Raw genomic sequence first — 15,903 nt, 5'->3', positions numbered from 1 at the left:
CCAGCGAAAGCCACTCGCTTCGCAAAGGTTTTTCATCCCTCGCCCCTAGCAACTCTGGAATCTCCGTGCCATGTCGTTGAAGCCAAAAGGGAAGCCACTCGTCCGAAGAGAGAAAAAGGAAAGGGGGGGGGGGGGAAGCATCTCATTTGACGAGAAATGTGTCACTTAGGAGGTATCAGAAAATTAGACCCTAAGACCTCCCATTCTGGCATCTGCTGTGTAATCTTAAAATCTGAAAATTTGTTTCACCTAGCGCAGTCAACAACTCCTCGTTGAGTTATTCAGTCCGCTCATAGAATGGTTCATTGTGAGCTTTGGTAGGTGTTTCCGATTATCCATGGTCTGGAATGGTGGTTCATTTCAACATCATCAAGGCTTGGGCAGAGCAACAATACCTCTTTCGGCTGTGATGGAGGGTAAATAAGATGAGAAATATAATGGAAAACCAGTTGATGCTGAGAGATGCTGATCATTAGATGGTGGAAGAAGAGATGAAGAATGGAGAGAGGTCAAGGTAGGATATGACCCTAAGATGACACCAATGGTGTTGATATACACCGGCCAAACCGCATTACGCTACGCTACATTCACCGGCTAAAGAGAAGAGAAATAAAGTCTAGCAAGCCACTGCATTATAAACACTCCTTAATAGCTATAGTTACTAATGTACCAGTAATCAATCACTGATATACCCCGTATCCAAAACACAGCCCTCTACAGAGTCCGTCCCGCAGTCGAACTTGTGCTCCGGTCATTGGTCTGCACCTTCTTGAGACCCTTGCCTGCCTGGATCGAAGCCAACAACGCTCCTCGACCACCTGCTCCTGCCGGTGCCGGGGGCGCGGCAGCTGGAGGCGGAGGTGGAACACCAGGCGGTGCCGGTGGAGGCGCGGGAGGTGCTGCAGGAGGAGCAGGCGGGGGCGGCGGAGGAATACCAGAGTCGCCTGCAGGAGCTGGAACTGGCGGCGGGGGCGGCGGTGGTGGAACAGCATTAGGCGCCGCGGGCTCTTCAGTTTCAGCAGGCTTGGGCGAAGCATCTTGCACCGGTGTCGCCGATTGCGAAGGAGACTTGTTATCCATCGCACTCAAAGGCCGTGGTGGTGCCATGGTGCCGAACAGGATACTAGCGAGTTGCTTCGCGCTACCGCCACCAGGATTTTCATCCTCATCGTCAGAATCATCAAAGTCGGATCCTGCTGCCGACCAGTCATCTTCCTCGGGACGTGCACGAGACTTCTGCTCCAATGGTCTTGCGCCGGTAAAAGTGGGCTTGATGCTCTCCTGCTGTGCCAGGCGATGGAAGGGATTGGTCGATTGGACGTCGGGCGACGGAGCGGCAGGTTGAGGAATCTTATTGAAGTAAGGGTTGTTGGACGAAGGCTCGATGTTGACGTGGGGAGCCGGCGAAGTGACTTCGGGGCTTGCAGGCCGTTCTGGTTCAGGGTGCGGCTCAGGCTCCGGCTCATGCGGAGGCTCGGAATCTAACTCCCATTCATCTGCAGGCTCCGGTACTGGAGCAGCCTCTGGATGAAGAATCTGGCTCTGAGTGGGCGTGCTATCCTGAGGCGTGACATACTCAGGTCCCTCGTCATCCGAGCTCTCATCACCAAGGCCTTCCAACTCAAGCTGAAGCTGCCTCTCACGCTCCCGAGCCATTTCGAGCTCTGCACGTTGAGCGGCAGCCCTATCTTCTTGTTCCTTTGTAGATCTGGCGGCCTCCCCCTTGCGGCGCTTTTCTTCTTGCTTCTTGATCTTGCCTTGCTTGACTTGTTCCTCGAGCGCACGAAGACGAGCTTCTTGTGTTTCCTTCTCCTTTTGCATCTCGTCATCTTGTAGTCTGGACTCGTCCCTATTAGTGAGTTAGCAAAGAGTTAAGATATCATACAGAACAACTTGAGAACTTACTCAAGGCGCATCCGCTCAGCTTCCTGAACCTGCTGTTCTTCCTTGATGGCCTGCTCTTGGGCAGCCTGTTCGGCCTTAGCAGCTTCCTCCGCAGCCTTCTTCGCATCAGCCTGAGCGGCACCGTCTCCGCCATGCTTCCTCGTAGGAGGAGCAGGTGGTGGCTTCTTGCCCATCGGCTTAGTGGCCGGTTTCTCAGCCGGCTTCTGTTCGTCAGCGATGCGGCGTTGTCTTTCCTGTTCCCTCTGAGCGTCTTCTTCCTCTGCCCGCTTCAGACGCTCCTCCCGTTCTCTCTTCTCACGCTCTTGACGCTGAGTAAGAGACTCCCCGGCGTCATGAGGCTTCAGACCGGCCGCCGCCATACGTTCAGCAATACGTCTTTGAGCACGTTCCCTGGCTGCAGCAACACGGTCCTCATGAGTATTGCCCGGCAGGGGGCCTGGAGATGTAGAAGGTGGCGGAGAAGGCCGGGCAGCGCCCGGGCCTTCAGGCGATAGCGCGTCATATTGAGCAGGAGACGGTCTTGATTCCCTGAACGAGTCATTAATTTCAACGGCCCATCTCACGTAGAAAGAAAAACTTACTCTTGTTTACGAATGTGCGCAGTGCGAGCGTTACGTTGCAAGTCGTAGATGAAGTCGCGAATAACATCTTCCACGCCAAGCGCATCCTCCCACCGACGGCGTTCGTGTTCACGCGTAGAGCTTTCGCCTCCATCCTTGAGGCTGTCCTCGAGACTCCTGGCGAAGTCTTTGACACTATCCTCAACGTCGCGCGTCATGGTGTCATTGCGCTCTCTGTCCGCCTTAACATTCGTGCTTTCGGCCTCCAATCGACGAGCAGCCGAACCGTCATCGTCCTCAGACACAGGCGCGGGCCGTCCAGCAAGCTCAGCAGCACGGGCCTGCATCCTTGCACGAGCGCGAGCCTTGATACGGTCTGCCTCTGTGACCGTGCCGCCGGGACCGGTGCCAACGATGTTAGAAGCAGTGCCAGGGTGCGCCTTGGCATCCTTCAGGCGGAAAAGCTCAAGCTTAGCCTCAGAGATCTCCCGTTCAAGTCTGCGGACATCGGAGGCGACCTGCGGAACCTGGTCCTCGTAGCCTTGCAATTGACGACGGAGTGACCGCCGCTCCGCTCCCGAATCGAGGTTACGGAAAGTAGCGTGGGGGTGGGTATCAATATCGTCCTGCACACGGCGGATTCGTTCCATAAGGCTTTCCGCTTCTCTGCGATCCCGGCGGTCAAGGACTTCATTTTCCTCGGCACGGTTTTCATCCTGGAAATCGACCGCATCGAGCATGACCTTGGTCTCACGGATTTTCTTCTTCAGCTGGTCGATAGACAGCTCATCTTCCGATGCCTGGGAAGTAGCAGGGGACGGGGTCCGAGCAACATTGTTACCGACACGGCGACGGGCGCTGGATCGGTACCCTGCGGCAGCCTCGTCATTGTTCTTGAACATGGTGGCATCCTTTCGGCCAAAGCCTGGGGATCCACCACCCCGGAATGAGTGATCCTTCAGGTAGCTGACACCGGTCTTCTGGGGCTGCAAAAACGCACCAGATGCCTTCCGAGACTCGGCGTCTTGCGAAAGCATCGACTTGACAGTACCGATAGAATCATTAAGATTCCTTGTAGATGGCGGAACAAGCTCTGGCGGCAGACGGTTTGGCACAGGATAACCGTTAAGTCTTCTATAGATCAAATGCATGGCCACAGCGAACTCATCCATGTTGAGCCTACCGCGGTTGTGCGGGTCCGCCAAAGTCCAGATCCGCTCCAGGTCCTTCTGCTCCATACCACTTTGACCCATAATCTCAATAGCAGTTTCACCACCAATGAATCCCTTGCGGAAACCATCCCACACGCGGAAGAGATCGTCATAGATCCTCTTCTCCTCTTTAGTAATTGCCCACGGAACGGTGGCATTTCCAGAGAGTCCAGCGGTAGAGAAGCCACCCTCGCGGCCCGGCTGAGGCATGAGCTGCTGCTTAAGAGCCTCAATGTTAGGCAATCCTGTCGCGGGAGCGTTAACGAATCCCCACTGACCCGGGATGCCAGTAGGCTGCGCGGTCAAAGCAGCCGTCCCACCCGTCTGAGCTGGGCTCAGGTTGGATCCAAATCCGGTGGGAATCGGCGGAATAGGGGGACGAGGGCCACTGTATCCGGTGGACTGCGGGTTGTTCATCAATCCCGTCGGTTGAGGCTGCAGGAACTGCTGGCTAGGCCCTGGGAAACCAGTCGCTTGTGGAGCGAGGCCCTGACCAGGGAACCCAGTCGCTTGTGGAGCGAGACCCTGACCCGGGAAACCAGTCGGGTTGGGTTGCAATCCGGTCGGCTGGGTGACAAAACCAGTAGGTTGCGCTGTCAACTGACTGAGGAGCTGGGAGTTCGACGGCTGCTGCGGCCGGGGTTGCTGTGGCGCTGGGGGCTCAGCCTTGTTCTGGAGTAGCGGTTGCTCCGGCTGCGTGTCGGGAACGGTAAAGGAAATGATGTCCACCATGCTGGAGACCTCGTTCTGAATCGTCTCAGGAAGCGCGGAGGGAAGATCTCTGCCGGTGATTTTCAAGTTGCAGAGGTACATTGCCAGTGCGAATTCGGGGAAGAACAGCTGTCCGGATTTGGTGGTGTCCGACAAAATCCTATCACGGTCTGTAAGCTCTCTGGTCCAAAGAGTAGTATTCATCGCTCGTGCTGCTTACCAGATCCTCGACAAGTCACCCCCGGGGAGTCTAGACCGTAGTAGTAGCTCTTTGACTTTCTCGCCTATAGAAAAGCAAGCATCAGCAACCCCGTACTTCTGGTATAACAGATCCATCCCTACTCACCATCCATCGTCTGGTTCTCCCCAACCGCCGACTTGAATAACTGCTCGAACTTGGCCTGATCCTGCGCGGTAATGAACGAAAGCCTGATACTAGGGATCTTATTACCAGCCCCGGAAGGAGTCTTGGGTGGCGGCTGCGGGCGTCCATCGCTAAACGAATCAGCTATCTCATTTGACGTCTTCGCAGCCCGAAGGGGCAGTCCGGTTGGTTGAGCGACCTGAAGCTGCGGCGGCTGAGGCTGACTCTGGGGAGGATATCCGGTCAACTGGGGCGGCTGGGGGGAGAGCTGGAAGCTTTGTGGTTGCGGCTGCGGTTGCTGCTGCTGTGGCGGGAACCCCGTGAATTGCGGTTGAAGCTGTCCAGCACCGGCGAACCCCGTGGGTTGGGGTTGCAGTTGAGGGCCTCCGAGTCCAGTATACTGAGGCGCATATCCGGTCGGTTGAGGAACGAAGCCCGTTGGCTGTGGTTGTTGCGGTTGTGGTTGCTGCTGACCGGGGAATTGGGAGTATGGCTGCTGTAGGTAAGGCGCCGTGCCTGGGCGAGCGCTGTTGGCGCCACCCAGGAAGGTATTTGAGCCGGAAAACATCTACACGAAGGAAGAAGATAGCATCGAAAACAGATGAAAAAGAAAACAAATAACGAATGGAAAGTAACAAACAGGCAGCGATAGGAGGGGAGAGAGCGAGATCAGGAGCTGCCGACGAACCGGAATTCAGGGACGCGGAGAGACAGCGCACTAGCCCCGATCAGGTATGGGCTTAGTCAGGGGCCACATGGGCCATTAACTAGTTACGACAACTGTGTACATAATATTATTATACTTGAAAGTATCTTTGAATTGATTAAATTGACATTTTCTCTTTTTGCTCCCTCTTGGGATTCGCACATTAACCGTAAACCTCGTTAATTCGCCGTGGCAATAAGAAATGCAAGGACGTGGCCGATCCGACTAGTAGTAGCGTCATGTCGAAAAGCACAGATGCGCACTAGTTCATGACACGGAACCATTTTGAACTATTCCCTCTACTGTCCGTCGAGGCCATTCTGCTGCTGCTGGGTAGATCCAACCATCTTGCGCAGCTCATACTCCTTGGTGAACTCCCGGGAGAGAATACCCAAGTCCTTGACCAAGTCGTGACAGGCTGCGATCACAGCGTCCTTGGGAGTAATCTCACCGTCGGTCTGAACACGCAGTTCGAACTTGGGAAGCAGAGGGTGAGGGACCTGGATGAGCGTGTTAGTTATACAGTCTTCTGATGACAACTGACACGAGAGCTAGAGCAGCAACGTACCTTGTAACCGGCAAAAAGGACGTGGGAGCTCTGCAAGAGACGAGAGCGGAGCAAGTTGCCCAGGGTGTGGTCTTCCTTGTTGAAGGTGAAAATGGCAGAAGAGGGGATACCTAGCAGTCATATTAGCATTAATATCTAAACAGATCGAGAATGTCCTCAGAACAGGAAAAACTTACGAGTATCAATCTCGAAGTCAACCTTGTTCTCACCAGGGGCAAGGACAAAGGACTCGTATCTATTATTCAAAGCCAGTTAGCATCTTCTTTCAAAAGTAGAAACAGTGCACCCAAACAAAAGACAAGTTTCAAGCAGATCCAAAATATCCAGTGCCCACCTAGACTGACGGTCGTTGTCGACATCCAAGTCGACACTCGACTGGCGAGCACGAGGATTGCTGTGGTTATCGATGTAACGCGCAAATACCATTTCACGGGGCAGGATGAAGACAGAGCCCTCTCTTTCACTTCTGTCTGAATCCATTTCAAGAGATGAAAACACAGTATAGTGTAGACAGAAAGGGAAGAGGATGAAGTTGGATGAAATCAAGAGAGAAAGAGGAAGAAAAGAGGAAGAGTCCTGGGCAAGGCACAAAGCCCTCCTCCCCTCTCCTCTGGCGATGTCATTTGTTGATGTTTGTGATCGATGGGCACACACAACAAAAATAAGAAAAAGAAGACAGAAAGAAAAGGCTTCCCTACCTGTCAGGTGCGTTCATTTTTGTAAATTATTGCTTTAATTCAACTATCCAAAGTCTTTCCAAATGATTTAAAGGATAGCCAGAATCAACTGCCAAAGCATTAATAAAATCTCTTCCTTCAAGGTTCGACAGGAGAATCGACCTACCTAGACGCGCGCAGTCTCCCTTGAAGCAACCAAAAGCGAAAGGATATTAAAAATGTACTAAAGAAAAGATGGCAAAAACGCAGTGAAGGGGGTATCACAATGAATTAAAAAGAAATGAAAAGGAAGAATGCAAAAGAGAATGGATAAAATAGAAAAGAAGGAAATAAAAAGATGCTGGGGTTCTCTCTTTTCCTGGCTGTAATACGGCTGGATTCGAGGTTGGAGACTATCAGAAAGAGAGCTTCGAGAGCTGCTTGTCTTATCAAAATGCTGGTTCAGTCCCGTGACTTCCACGTGATTTCTATGCATTATGGGCATAAGGTTATGCTTCCCAATTAGGTTATATTACTTCTCCAACATGAATCCTTTCTCACTTCTTGCACTTTCTTTGAATACTGTACATATTTCACACTTTGTAGATAAAGAACACCGCTTATAATCAACCATGAGCTCCTCCAACTCAGTCCTTCAATCAACCTACCCATGGACGAAGGCCCCTCTAATAGCCTCGGCTCCGATGCTCAACATCGCCTTGCCCCCGCTAGCGATATCCGTCTCAGAAGCAGGAGGTCTAGGTTTTCTTGCGGGCGGATTGGACGTTTCAAACTTGGAGCGCAACCTAGAAGAAACCGCCCGGCTCGTGAGAGAATCCAAAAACGCCGAAATCCGCAATTTCCACGCCGAGACGGGTATCCTCCCCGCGGGTGTGGGGTTTATCAACTGGGGCGCGGATTTGGAGATCGCAGTCACTGCTATTGGGAAGTATAGGCCATGCGCGGTGTGGTTCTTCGCCCCTAGGTCGCAGCCTGATGATTTGCGGGCATGGGTTGAGCGCGTGCGGGCTGCGACGGACGGACGGACGAAGATCTGGGTGCAAGTCGGGACGGTGATAGAAGCGATGGACGTCGTTGGGGCGCTACGACCAGATGTTCTTGTCATTCAAGGGTCAGATGCAGGGGGTCATGGGCTGGCTCGTTCAGCGTCCGTTATCACGCTGGTGCCCGAGGTACGGGATGCGCTGCACGTAAACCACGCGACGAAGGATGCTCTACCCGTCATCCTAGCAGCAGGAGGCGTCGTCGATGGTCGAGGTATGGCCGCGTCTCTGGCCTTAGGTTCATCGGGAGTCGTCATGGGTACGCGCTTCCTGGCTTCGTCAGAAGCAACTGTTGCTCGTGGGTATCAAGCGGAGGTTCTGCGTGCATCTGACGGAGGTCGTAACACGGTCCGGTCGACGGTGTATGATCGGGTGAGAGGAATTGGTGGCTGGCCGGATCGGTATGATGGGCGCGGCGTGATCAACGAGAGTTATGTCGATGCCGTCGAAAAAGGAATGGATGAGGAGGAAAACAGGCGACTCTATCAGGAAGAGATGAAGAAAGGTGATGATGGATGGGGCCCGGCGGGGAGGATGACTACATATGCTGGGACTGGAGTTGGACTGATCAAGGAGGCTCTGCCTGTTGCTACCATCCTGGAACGTGTCCGATGCGAAGCCAATGGTATAATTAAAAACTTGGCTGGCATCTGAGAACGCGTGGTATCACCCTATGGTCTGTTTGCACATTCGATATATTAGTCTATGATTAAGTACAGAAATTGACCATCGCTCTAGCAGTTACTTTAATACAGAAATTCCCATAAAATCTGAAGACACATGGAATAAATAGACACCAAATCCTGAAAACGCCGTCCACCATCCCATAATTATGAAACCGAAGACAAATCAAGAGCTTTCGTAAATAGATGCGAGTGTCATTGCGTCAAATACTGTGGCAGGGGGAGATTGCTCATATCCAAAACAAATGGCAGAAATTGGCTGTAAAAATAGGAAATGGGGGAGAGAGATGTGCGCCCGTCAATGTACGACGTTCAACAGATCTCCCAGGTTCGAAGTCTCTCGTTTCGTCTTCCAGTTGCTCTTCTTGTTTTCTCGTTTCTTCATGAGTTCGGCCCAGCCCTCATCGTCATCTTCGTCATCATCTGCAGCAGCAGCTTGTCGAGGCTTGCTAGCACTGACAGAGAAACCAGCACTCGAGACAGGGCGAGCAGTGACTGATGGCGTAGAGGGTTTGACAAGCGAAACGGTCGACCTCTGGTTTTCATCATTCCATGGCTTTGACATTGGAGGCACCAATGACGGTCCCTGCTCCGGTTGCATAGCCGACATTGGTCGATACCGAGGCCCTGCACCGACGTTGCTACGTTCGGATGGCGCAATCGATGGTTCATAACCTTGCCCCGCTGGCGTACCAGGACGAAGCCCGCCCGCAGCATACGCCATTGAAGGGCCAGTGTTCACCCGAGACGATTGCGGATTCAACATACTGAGAGTCCTCTGGCCGCCTTGCGATCCGGTGGCGGTAGGGTTCAAAGGCCCAGCTGCTGGCATCGACGCGGGTCTGCCATTCGGGTTGACATTGATAGATGGTAAGGGACCAGCCATTGGCATTTGCGGTGGCGGCTGTAGCGAGCTCTGCCCGCCCTGCATCTGTATGATCTGTTGCATCCACTGCATTTGCAGCTGCATCATTTGCGACATTTGCTGCGACAACTGGATCTGGGCCTGCTCTGTCGCGGAGACTGGCGGCTGGGGTGAAGGTGCACTTGGCGGATTGATGCCCATCATCGAGTAGGGCCTAGGGATACCACCGGCCAAATGAGGAGTGCTCCCTCCAAATGCTGCATGTTCGTACATCGCCTGAGTATTGGGACTGCCGCGTCGGTTGGCCCGAGCCCGTTCTTCTGTAGCAATAACTCCCACCAAGCCTCCTGGAGGCAGTGCGGACGACGAAGGATTTACCTGTGCGGACATACCTCCACCCAGAGCCAAAGATTCCCGGTTAGTAGGATTGACAATACTAGCTCCGTAGTACGGATCTCGTGGCAGGTTCTTGGCAAAAGCAGGCAAGCTGGCATGATTGACAGTACCTTGGTCACCGTGAGCTGAACTCGCAGATGACCTAGGAAGCTGGAATGAAGATCGGAGATTGGGAATCGATCGGGGAGTGCTGAGGCGTGTGGGGGGACGATTCTTGCTCGGGAATCCATGGGCCGCCAAGATGCCCAATGGAATCTCATCATCATCATCATCATCATCATCATCATCACCACCGTCGCTACTCTTCCCGCTTGTGGATGGATTCCCTGGAATGGATAATCGGACCGTCAGGTTCGGGTTACTGTTACTGGAGCGGTCTAGCTCCGGACGGACCGATGGCGTTGACGACTGCTGCTGGCCAGTGACCTTCATCATCTGTTGGCGGTAGACCGACAAGTGGGCTTCCTGCTTCCGTCTCTGCCTTTCTGCCTCCCGGTTCTTCTCCGCTTCATCGTCTTCGTCAAATTCGCTCTCCGAAGAGTACTCGCTTTTTGACGCGTCACTGTTGGCCCTTCGCAGCTCCTGTTGTTGCTTATAATGCTCGAACTGCGATGGGGTCATGACTTTGTTGGCCGGCGAAATGGACTTCGGTACATGGTTTTCATACTGGACAGCAAGTCGTGCATCGTTGTACTCTGAAAGCGCGGGTGATTTGCGAACGCGCGATGGAGATGGACCCTGGAGGTCTTCGTTTGCATGCCCGAAGAGGGGTTCGTTTTCCGTTTCGTGGGTGTTGCCTTTACCCGAATACAGCGCCTGCACGATCAACCGAGCGTCCTCGTCTTCCACAGGAGCTGAATCCCGTTTTTCGGAATATATCACGCTCCTCCTCAGCCCCTTGTCAGCTCCGGCCCTGGGTCGACCCAGAGCACGGTGCGAGGTAGTGGCCGGCGGTGGGGTTGTAGTTGGAGGGACCGATTTGCGTCCTCCGCTGATAGACATGGCACTGACTTGGGCTGCTAAGGAATCTCTTCGGCCAGAATCAAATGTGCCTAGTAGGCCTTCTTCCGAGTGACGACTGTCCCACGAGTACGGGGAAGGTTCGACTTCCTTTGATCTGTCTGTGTTGATCGGAGGCGGCCGCGATGCTTTTCCAGCTGTTTGAGGCGCTGACGAGGAAGACTGTGGTTCCTGAGTAGCAAGTTAGCAATTGCACATAGAATAATGGTAATCGAGTAGAGGGATTCTTTCTCCCATACCGGATCTGCCAGTTCATCGCCAAAAGATGCCTCTTTCGGGCTCCCGAAATCTTCCAGCATACTCTGAAAATCACTCTCCTTTCCCATGTTCAACTTCAAATCCGTGTCGAGTATTTTCGGAGGTGTGGCAGTTGTCATTGTCTTGGTTTTGGACGAGTCTGGTTGTGGTGGAGGCTGCTGCTGGGGTGCGGAGTTTTTGTAGAATCGTCCACCAAAGGAGAGGGTCCGGCCAGCGGCCCGCAGCGCACCAGTCAGCGGAGGAATGTCGTGGAAGCCTCGGAACTGAGACGATTGGGTATTCTCAGGAGCCGGCGCTTCGTTCGAGGGACGACTGGTGGACGATGAACTGAAGCGTAGCGATGAGGAGCTCTCGTATGTTCCGGCGGTGACGGCCGAGGTATCGGTTCCTCCACTATCACTGTGACCTGTCAGCTGTGTCTGAATAATTTCACCGGAGTATGTAAGGATGAGAGAGCATACCGGTTCTTGTTGAAGGGTCTCGAGGAGCCCGCAAAGAGGTTGTTACTATCTGGGGCCTCTAGCGGCTGTGAAGATCGGCGTGCCGTCATCGCACTCTTGGGAGCCAGCAGATTGCCTTCGCTGAGAGATCTTGCATCCATGGAAGGACGCTCAATGACGCGAAAGGAAGACTGGGGAGGATTTTCGGATTCTTCCAGAACGTTACCGGACGACTTGCGCCGGGCAAACCCTTTGGGGATTTTGATGGGCATCTTGATGGGACTAGAAGAAATTATCGCCCCTAGACTAGACTTTCTCCCAGTTGGGGGATCGTTATGCAAAAAAAATCAACCAGCGCGCACTTGGGCCGCGCCGCTTGTTTCATATAATCGATCGAGACCGCGGCGGGGGTTCGTATTGATAGATTAATGTGACTGATCTGAGTCAATAACGGGCAGCAGCAAGCAAGCAATACGGGAGACAGCTGTCGCGACGATAATAGTAGAAGGAAATAAGACAAATCAAGAATGCTGTTGGTACTAGACAAGAATAAAAGATAAGACAGTAGAGTAAGAAAAGCAAGACGGGACGAATAGGAATGGAGAGGAATGAATAGTCAGGATAATAGTCGCCGATAGTTGGTAGACAATAAACTAGTAGTAGTATGGGTTGAAAGCGAAAATATGAGAATTGGAAGCTTCTGGCAGGGGAGGAAATTCAACGGTCCAATCGAGTTCGCAGAGAGACCTCGTGTGGAATGAGTATAGGAGAGTTTGGATAGTTGGTGGGGAGGAGAGATTGCCGGGTTTCACATAATAAACAAGCTCTGTGTCTCGTTTCTTTTTCTGTGACAAGAGATAGTGTGTACAAGTACTGTGGATGAACAAGTACAAGTACTAGACTCCCCGGAGAGACCAGCCCTCCAGGTCGGACGAGAAAGAAAGAATTGAAAGAAAAAGGAAAAAAAGGAGACTAATCACTGACACTGACACTGACAGAAACACAGTTAACCGTTTTGGGGATGTGGAGGAGCGGCGAGTGAGGCACAGCTGCAAGTTAATTATAGCAACGCGGTCTTTGCCATATTAAATGTAGCACACAGAAAAAGAGACAAATAAACGAAGAATTGAAGAATGAGGAATGAAGAAAAAGAGAACAGGGATGAAATTAAAAGAAGATACCACTACAGAGTACTATCAACAGAAACATTGTCAAATCTTTTACAGGGGGGAGAGCTCTGACGCTCTGTGTTTCTGTATGCCTCCGAGATGTGTCAATTATTGACGGCTCTATTGAAACTGTATTCAGTGTGCAGACTGTATGCAGTCTATATTGAGCCTATTGCAGAGTATTTCAAATGTGTATTCTTTAGTTACTTTGTACTCCTTTATAGTGTGATTATACTTTGGAGTCGTCTACAACTATACAAAGTACTCAGAATACTTCTACTCAGCTGGAGATCTGCCAGTTTCAGCTTGAAACGGATGATATACGGATGCTTAAACTTGTGCATAGGATCAGCAGCACTGAAAAACACTCCATTCTCATACTTCGGTTTCTATCCGCCCGTATGATGTACTATTCCTATGGCTAAATCAGCGCCCGGAGACTACTCATGGCATTTAATTAATACGGAGTCTAGCTGCGGCTGGCGGATGCATCAGTTCATTCAATTCATACGGAAATCGTATGATCTACCATATCTCGGGCCTCCATTGGCCTGATGTCTCATTAACCACCATTAGTCGCTGTGTCTACTCCGTATACACTGACCGTAAGCGACTAGAGTCTTGCTACTATGATGAAAAAGAACGCAAAAAAAAAAAAAAAAAAAAAAAAAAAAAAAATTTGATTCAGATGGATATACCCATACGCCATATTCATGATAATTATTGTAGTTGAAGGATTGGAAGCAAAATACGCTCAAGAAGTCGGACCGCTCCATACTCTGTAGACCGGTGTCGCACGTTAATATTGGGTATAACAGCTTATTTCTGATACCCGCCTTCCACCACGATAGGGCCCTGTGCTCTCAAACCTCCAATCAAGGCAACCCCTGCAGGAACCCGGACGTCGCGAACGTTGAAGCAAGCGAAAGCGACCAACTTCTTAATGGCCGGACAGCATCGGAAGATGCTGCCGATCAGGAAGTCGTCCATGACCGTGTTGAATGAGACATCCAGCTCTGTCAGGTGTGGGTATTTCTTACCCTCAGAAAATACCTCCTCGAATGCCTCGCGCGACACGTGACGACACGATGCAATGTTCAACTTCTGGATCTTGGACCTCGAATGGTCCATCAGAGCGACGAACCCCTGAGATGCCAGGCCAATCGGTTCCTCCGGTCCGTCTGGGTTGGAGTAATCCACGTCGCGTGTCGACGAGAGATCCACATACTCCAGGGGAGGGTTCTGCCAACCAGTGAACAGTTGTGCATAGGCCTGATCTGTACACACGGCGTTATCGGAGAGACGAAATTTGACGAGCGAATGGCACATCGAATGGACAAGTCCGAGCACATGGTCATCCGCGTGATGAAACCCGTCCAAAGACAAGGTCTGCAGGTTCGATCCGACATTGAGAATGGTGTCTCCCAATTCCTCTTTACTGGTTTCTTCAACAAAGTTGAGCGACAAGTGCTCCAATGAATTTAGTCCTGCAATCGCTTTAAGCGATCTGTCCCCAGTTTTCCAACATTGCGTGAGTTTCAAGCGTCGCAGTCCGGTGCAGTGCTTGCACAGCTCTTCGACAGTTTCATCGTCAAAAGAGTAGTCGAGATTAGATAGCTTCACACTCTCCAGTTGCGGTCCATACTTCTGGAACACTTGCCGCCAGCATGCATCGGTGACAAGATTGACTGCATCAAACTGCAAATGCTTGATCTGCGGGTTCTGGCCCATCATGTACTCCAACACCCTGTCTTTCAATTGCCCCGCATACCGGAGATTAACTTGTGTCAAAGATGGCATGTATGCGAATATCTTTTGAAAGTCATCCGTTTCGAGCTCTACAAAACAGTTAGACCTGAGTCAGAGAAACGAATAGACTATACTCACTGGCGCAATCATAAATGTCAATAGAATGCAGCTCAGGTCGTAAGAAGAAATCCAGAGTCCTCGAAGTGAGTACACGTCTTTTGGACAAAATCTGACTGAGACGATGGAGCAATGGCGAGGGCAAATCTCCAAACTCTTCCACATCGTCGATATTCTCGACAACTTTCTATGACAGACTGTCAACATACCTGCCATGATCCAAGAAGACATTGACATACCTTCGTGCACATCTCCACCAAGCTCATTGAGCCGTACTGGATAATTCCATCCAGCAAGTTACTTTGAACTTGCCGACGGCCACTCCTGGGCCCGCGTTTCTTCGGTACAGCTTTCTTCCCCTCATCTGCGACTTCTTTCGAGCACTTCGCACAAAGTAATCCTCCATTTGGGCCCGCCCTGCTGTATGGAGTCACCGTGAAACGTTTCCCACATTTTTCACAGTTCTCAAGCTGCCCCGGCATCGGCCGAGACTTCTCATCGATCATATCTTTTGCAATCATATCATCATCATCATCATCCTCCTCATCACTATCGTCATCGGCCACGTCCATCAAGCGCCGAGATTTACGCCGGGTAAACTCTTTGCTCTGCTTGATCTTTGCCAGCGTAGTCGCCTCCTTTCGCTTGCGCTTCTTCTTCTGTTCGGGCGATTTGCCTGCGTGTGTTTCTTCAAAGTCGTCGTCAGCTTCATGTTGTGATTCCTCCTGTTCAGCGGTCTCTTGTTCGGTGGCTTCTCGTTCCTCTGCTTCTCGTACACGTCTTCGGTAATCTTGATGAATCTGATGAGCGGAGATGTTGTTGGACTAGTCGGAATCACAGATGTTAGCGAGGATTTATTAAGGAGATCAAATCAAAACTCACAGCCAGGAAATCTGTCAGTGCAGATTGTCTGCAGTTGTTGTTAGCTGACTGGATTTGGCTGCTGCAGGAGCTGTACAAATTAGATACTCACGGCCCACGGATTCGATTCCTGCGCCTGTAGAAGAGTTTAGCCATATGGATAACAAAAAGTCACAATTTTTTCCAACTCACATATTGAAGAATCAGTAATTGCCCTCGTAAGTCTAACTGTATAAATAGAAGAAAAAAGCTCAAAATGACCTGACAAGGTACCCTGCAGCAGCTCGCAGTGTCACAGGAACCCGTGATGATTTCGCGTTTCAATTAACGCGACCCTGCGGCGATACGGTGATACGGGCTCTTATCGGTTCGTGTCCAGTGGCAAGACAAGAGAAAGATGTACCACGAAAAAAAATATTTATATATATATAACTGCTCGGTAGATGACTTGATGTTTACTGAATAGACAATAGATTTGAGTTGCTGGATCAGGCAGCAGGCGCCGTGAAGAGTTTTTCATCCCTTACCAATGGACCTGTCGCCTCGTTCGCCTCGTTCGCCCGGTTCTCCGACTTCTTCCTGTTGACCAACTGTCTGGCC

At 51.5% G+C, this 15,903-nt stretch overlaps 5 protein-coding genes across 5 annotated transcripts; 1 reads left to right on the top strand and 4 right to left on the bottom strand.

Annotated features, from left to right (window-relative positions):
• Positions 1 to 666: 666 nt before the first annotated feature.
• pan1 (actin cytoskeleton-regulatory complex protein PAN1) lies at positions 667 to 5,409 on the bottom strand. Its single transcript, XM_022542903.1, has 5 exons — positions 4,734 to 5,409; positions 4,608 to 4,671; positions 2,487 to 4,547; positions 1,906 to 2,433; positions 667 to 1,849 (listed from the first exon to the last, which is right to left on the bottom strand). Exons 1-5 carry the CDS (start codon positions 5,317 to 5,319, stop codon positions 715 to 717), a joined length of 4,374 nt encoding a protein of 1,457 aa, XP_022397823.1. The 5' UTR covers positions 5,320 to 5,409; the 3' UTR covers positions 667 to 714.
• A 92-nt stretch (positions 5,410 to 5,501) lies between these two features.
• ASPGLDRAFT_50650 (DNA-directed RNA polymerase II core subunit RPB11) lies at positions 5,502 to 7,086 on the bottom strand. The gene is made up of 5 exons (XM_022547355.1): positions 6,869 to 7,086; positions 6,724 to 6,811; positions 6,202 to 6,260; positions 6,026 to 6,135; positions 5,502 to 5,957 (listed from the first exon to the last, which is right to left on the bottom strand). Exons 2-5 carry the CDS (start codon positions 6,738 to 6,740, stop codon positions 5,757 to 5,759), a joined length of 387 nt encoding a protein of 128 aa, XP_022397822.1. The 5' UTR covers positions 6,741 to 6,811; positions 6,869 to 7,086; the 3' UTR covers positions 5,502 to 5,756.
• A 227-nt stretch (positions 7,087 to 7,313) lies between these two features.
• ASPGLDRAFT_68838 (nitronate monooxygenase) lies at positions 7,314 to 8,399 on the top strand (the record flags this gene model as incomplete). The annotated part of the gene is made up of 1 exon (XM_022549301.1): positions 7,314 to 8,399. The coding sequence occupies one exon, from the start codon at positions 7,314 to 7,316 to the stop codon at positions 8,397 to 8,399; it is 1,086 nt and encodes a 361-aa protein (XP_022397821.1).
• Positions 8,400 to 8,562: 163 nt separating this feature from the next.
• Positions 8,563 to 11,901, bottom strand: ASPGLDRAFT_776170 (uncharacterized protein). The gene is made up of 3 exons (XM_022549906.1): positions 11,429 to 11,901; positions 10,949 to 11,366; positions 8,563 to 10,880 (listed from the first exon to the last, which is right to left on the bottom strand). Exons 1-3 carry the CDS (start codon positions 11,677 to 11,679, stop codon positions 8,727 to 8,729), a joined length of 2,823 nt encoding a protein of 940 aa, XP_022397820.1. The 5' UTR covers positions 11,680 to 11,901; the 3' UTR covers positions 8,563 to 8,726.
• A 1,339-nt stretch (positions 11,902 to 13,240) lies between these two features.
• rad7 (DNA repair protein Rad7, protein) lies at positions 13,241 to 15,740 on the bottom strand. Its single transcript, XM_022542902.1, has 6 exons — positions 15,496 to 15,740; positions 15,416 to 15,439; positions 15,325 to 15,352; positions 14,682 to 15,266; positions 14,464 to 14,629; positions 13,241 to 14,414 (listed from the first exon to the last, which is right to left on the bottom strand). Coding segments are annotated over exons 1-6 (1,824 nt in total). The 5' UTR covers positions 15,498 to 15,740; the 3' UTR covers positions 13,241 to 13,395.
• Positions 15,741 to 15,903: the final 163 nt, after the last annotated feature.

Source organism: Aspergillus glaucus (genome assembly GCF_001890805.1).
Source record: "Aspergillus glaucus CBS 516.65 unplaced genomic scaffold ASPGLscaffold_20, whole genome shotgun sequence".
NCBI classification, from domain to species: Eukaryota; Fungi; Ascomycota; class Eurotiomycetes; order Eurotiales; family Aspergillaceae; genus Aspergillus; species Aspergillus glaucus.
This window is presented reverse-complemented; position numbering and strand designations above follow the sequence as displayed.

Bases quoted from the DNA above. Each gene is read 5' to 3' on its own strand.
- pan1 (XM_022542903.1), bottom strand. From the start codon at position 5,319: ATGTTTTCCGGCTCAAATACCTTCCTGGGTGGCGCCAACAGCGCTCGC. The intron at 2,434-2,486 runs GTAAGTTTTTCT...TGACTCGTTCAG, and splicing joins GCGCACATTCGTAAACAAGA to GGAATCAAGACCGTCTCCTG. The intron at 1,850-1,905 runs GTAAGTTCTCAA...ACTCACTAATAG, and splicing joins GCTGAGCGGATGCGCCTTGA to GGACGAGTCCAGACTACAAG.
- ASPGLDRAFT_50650 (XM_022547355.1), bottom strand. The intron at 6,136-6,201 runs GTAAGTTTTTCC...TATGACTGCTAG, and splicing joins TGACTTCGAGATTGATACTC to GTATCCCCTCTTCTGCCATT. The intron at 5,958-6,025 runs GTACGTTGCTGC...ACGCTCATCCAG, and splicing joins TCCTTTTTGCCGGTTACAAG to GTCCCTCACCCTCTGCTTCC.
- ASPGLDRAFT_776170 (XM_022549906.1), bottom strand. From the start codon at position 11,679: ATGCCCATCAAAATCCCCAAAGGGTTTGCCCGGCGCAAGTCGTCCGGT. The intron at 11,367-11,428 runs GTATGCTCTCTC...GACAGGTCACAG, and splicing joins AGACCCTTCAACAAGAACCG to TGATAGTGGAGGAACCGATA. The intron at 10,881-10,948 runs GTATGGGAGAAA...CTTGCTACTCAG, and splicing joins GCGATGAACTGGCAGATCCG to GAACCACAGTCTTCCTCGTC.
- rad7 (XM_022542902.1), bottom strand. The intron at 15,353-15,415 runs GTGAGTATCTAA...CAACAACTGCAG, and splicing joins AGGAATCGAATCCGTGGGCC to ACAATCTGCACTGACAGATT. The intron at 14,415-14,463 runs GTGAGTATAGTC...ACTGTTTTGTAG, and splicing joins TGACATTTATGATTGCGCCA to AGCTCGAAACGGATGACTTT.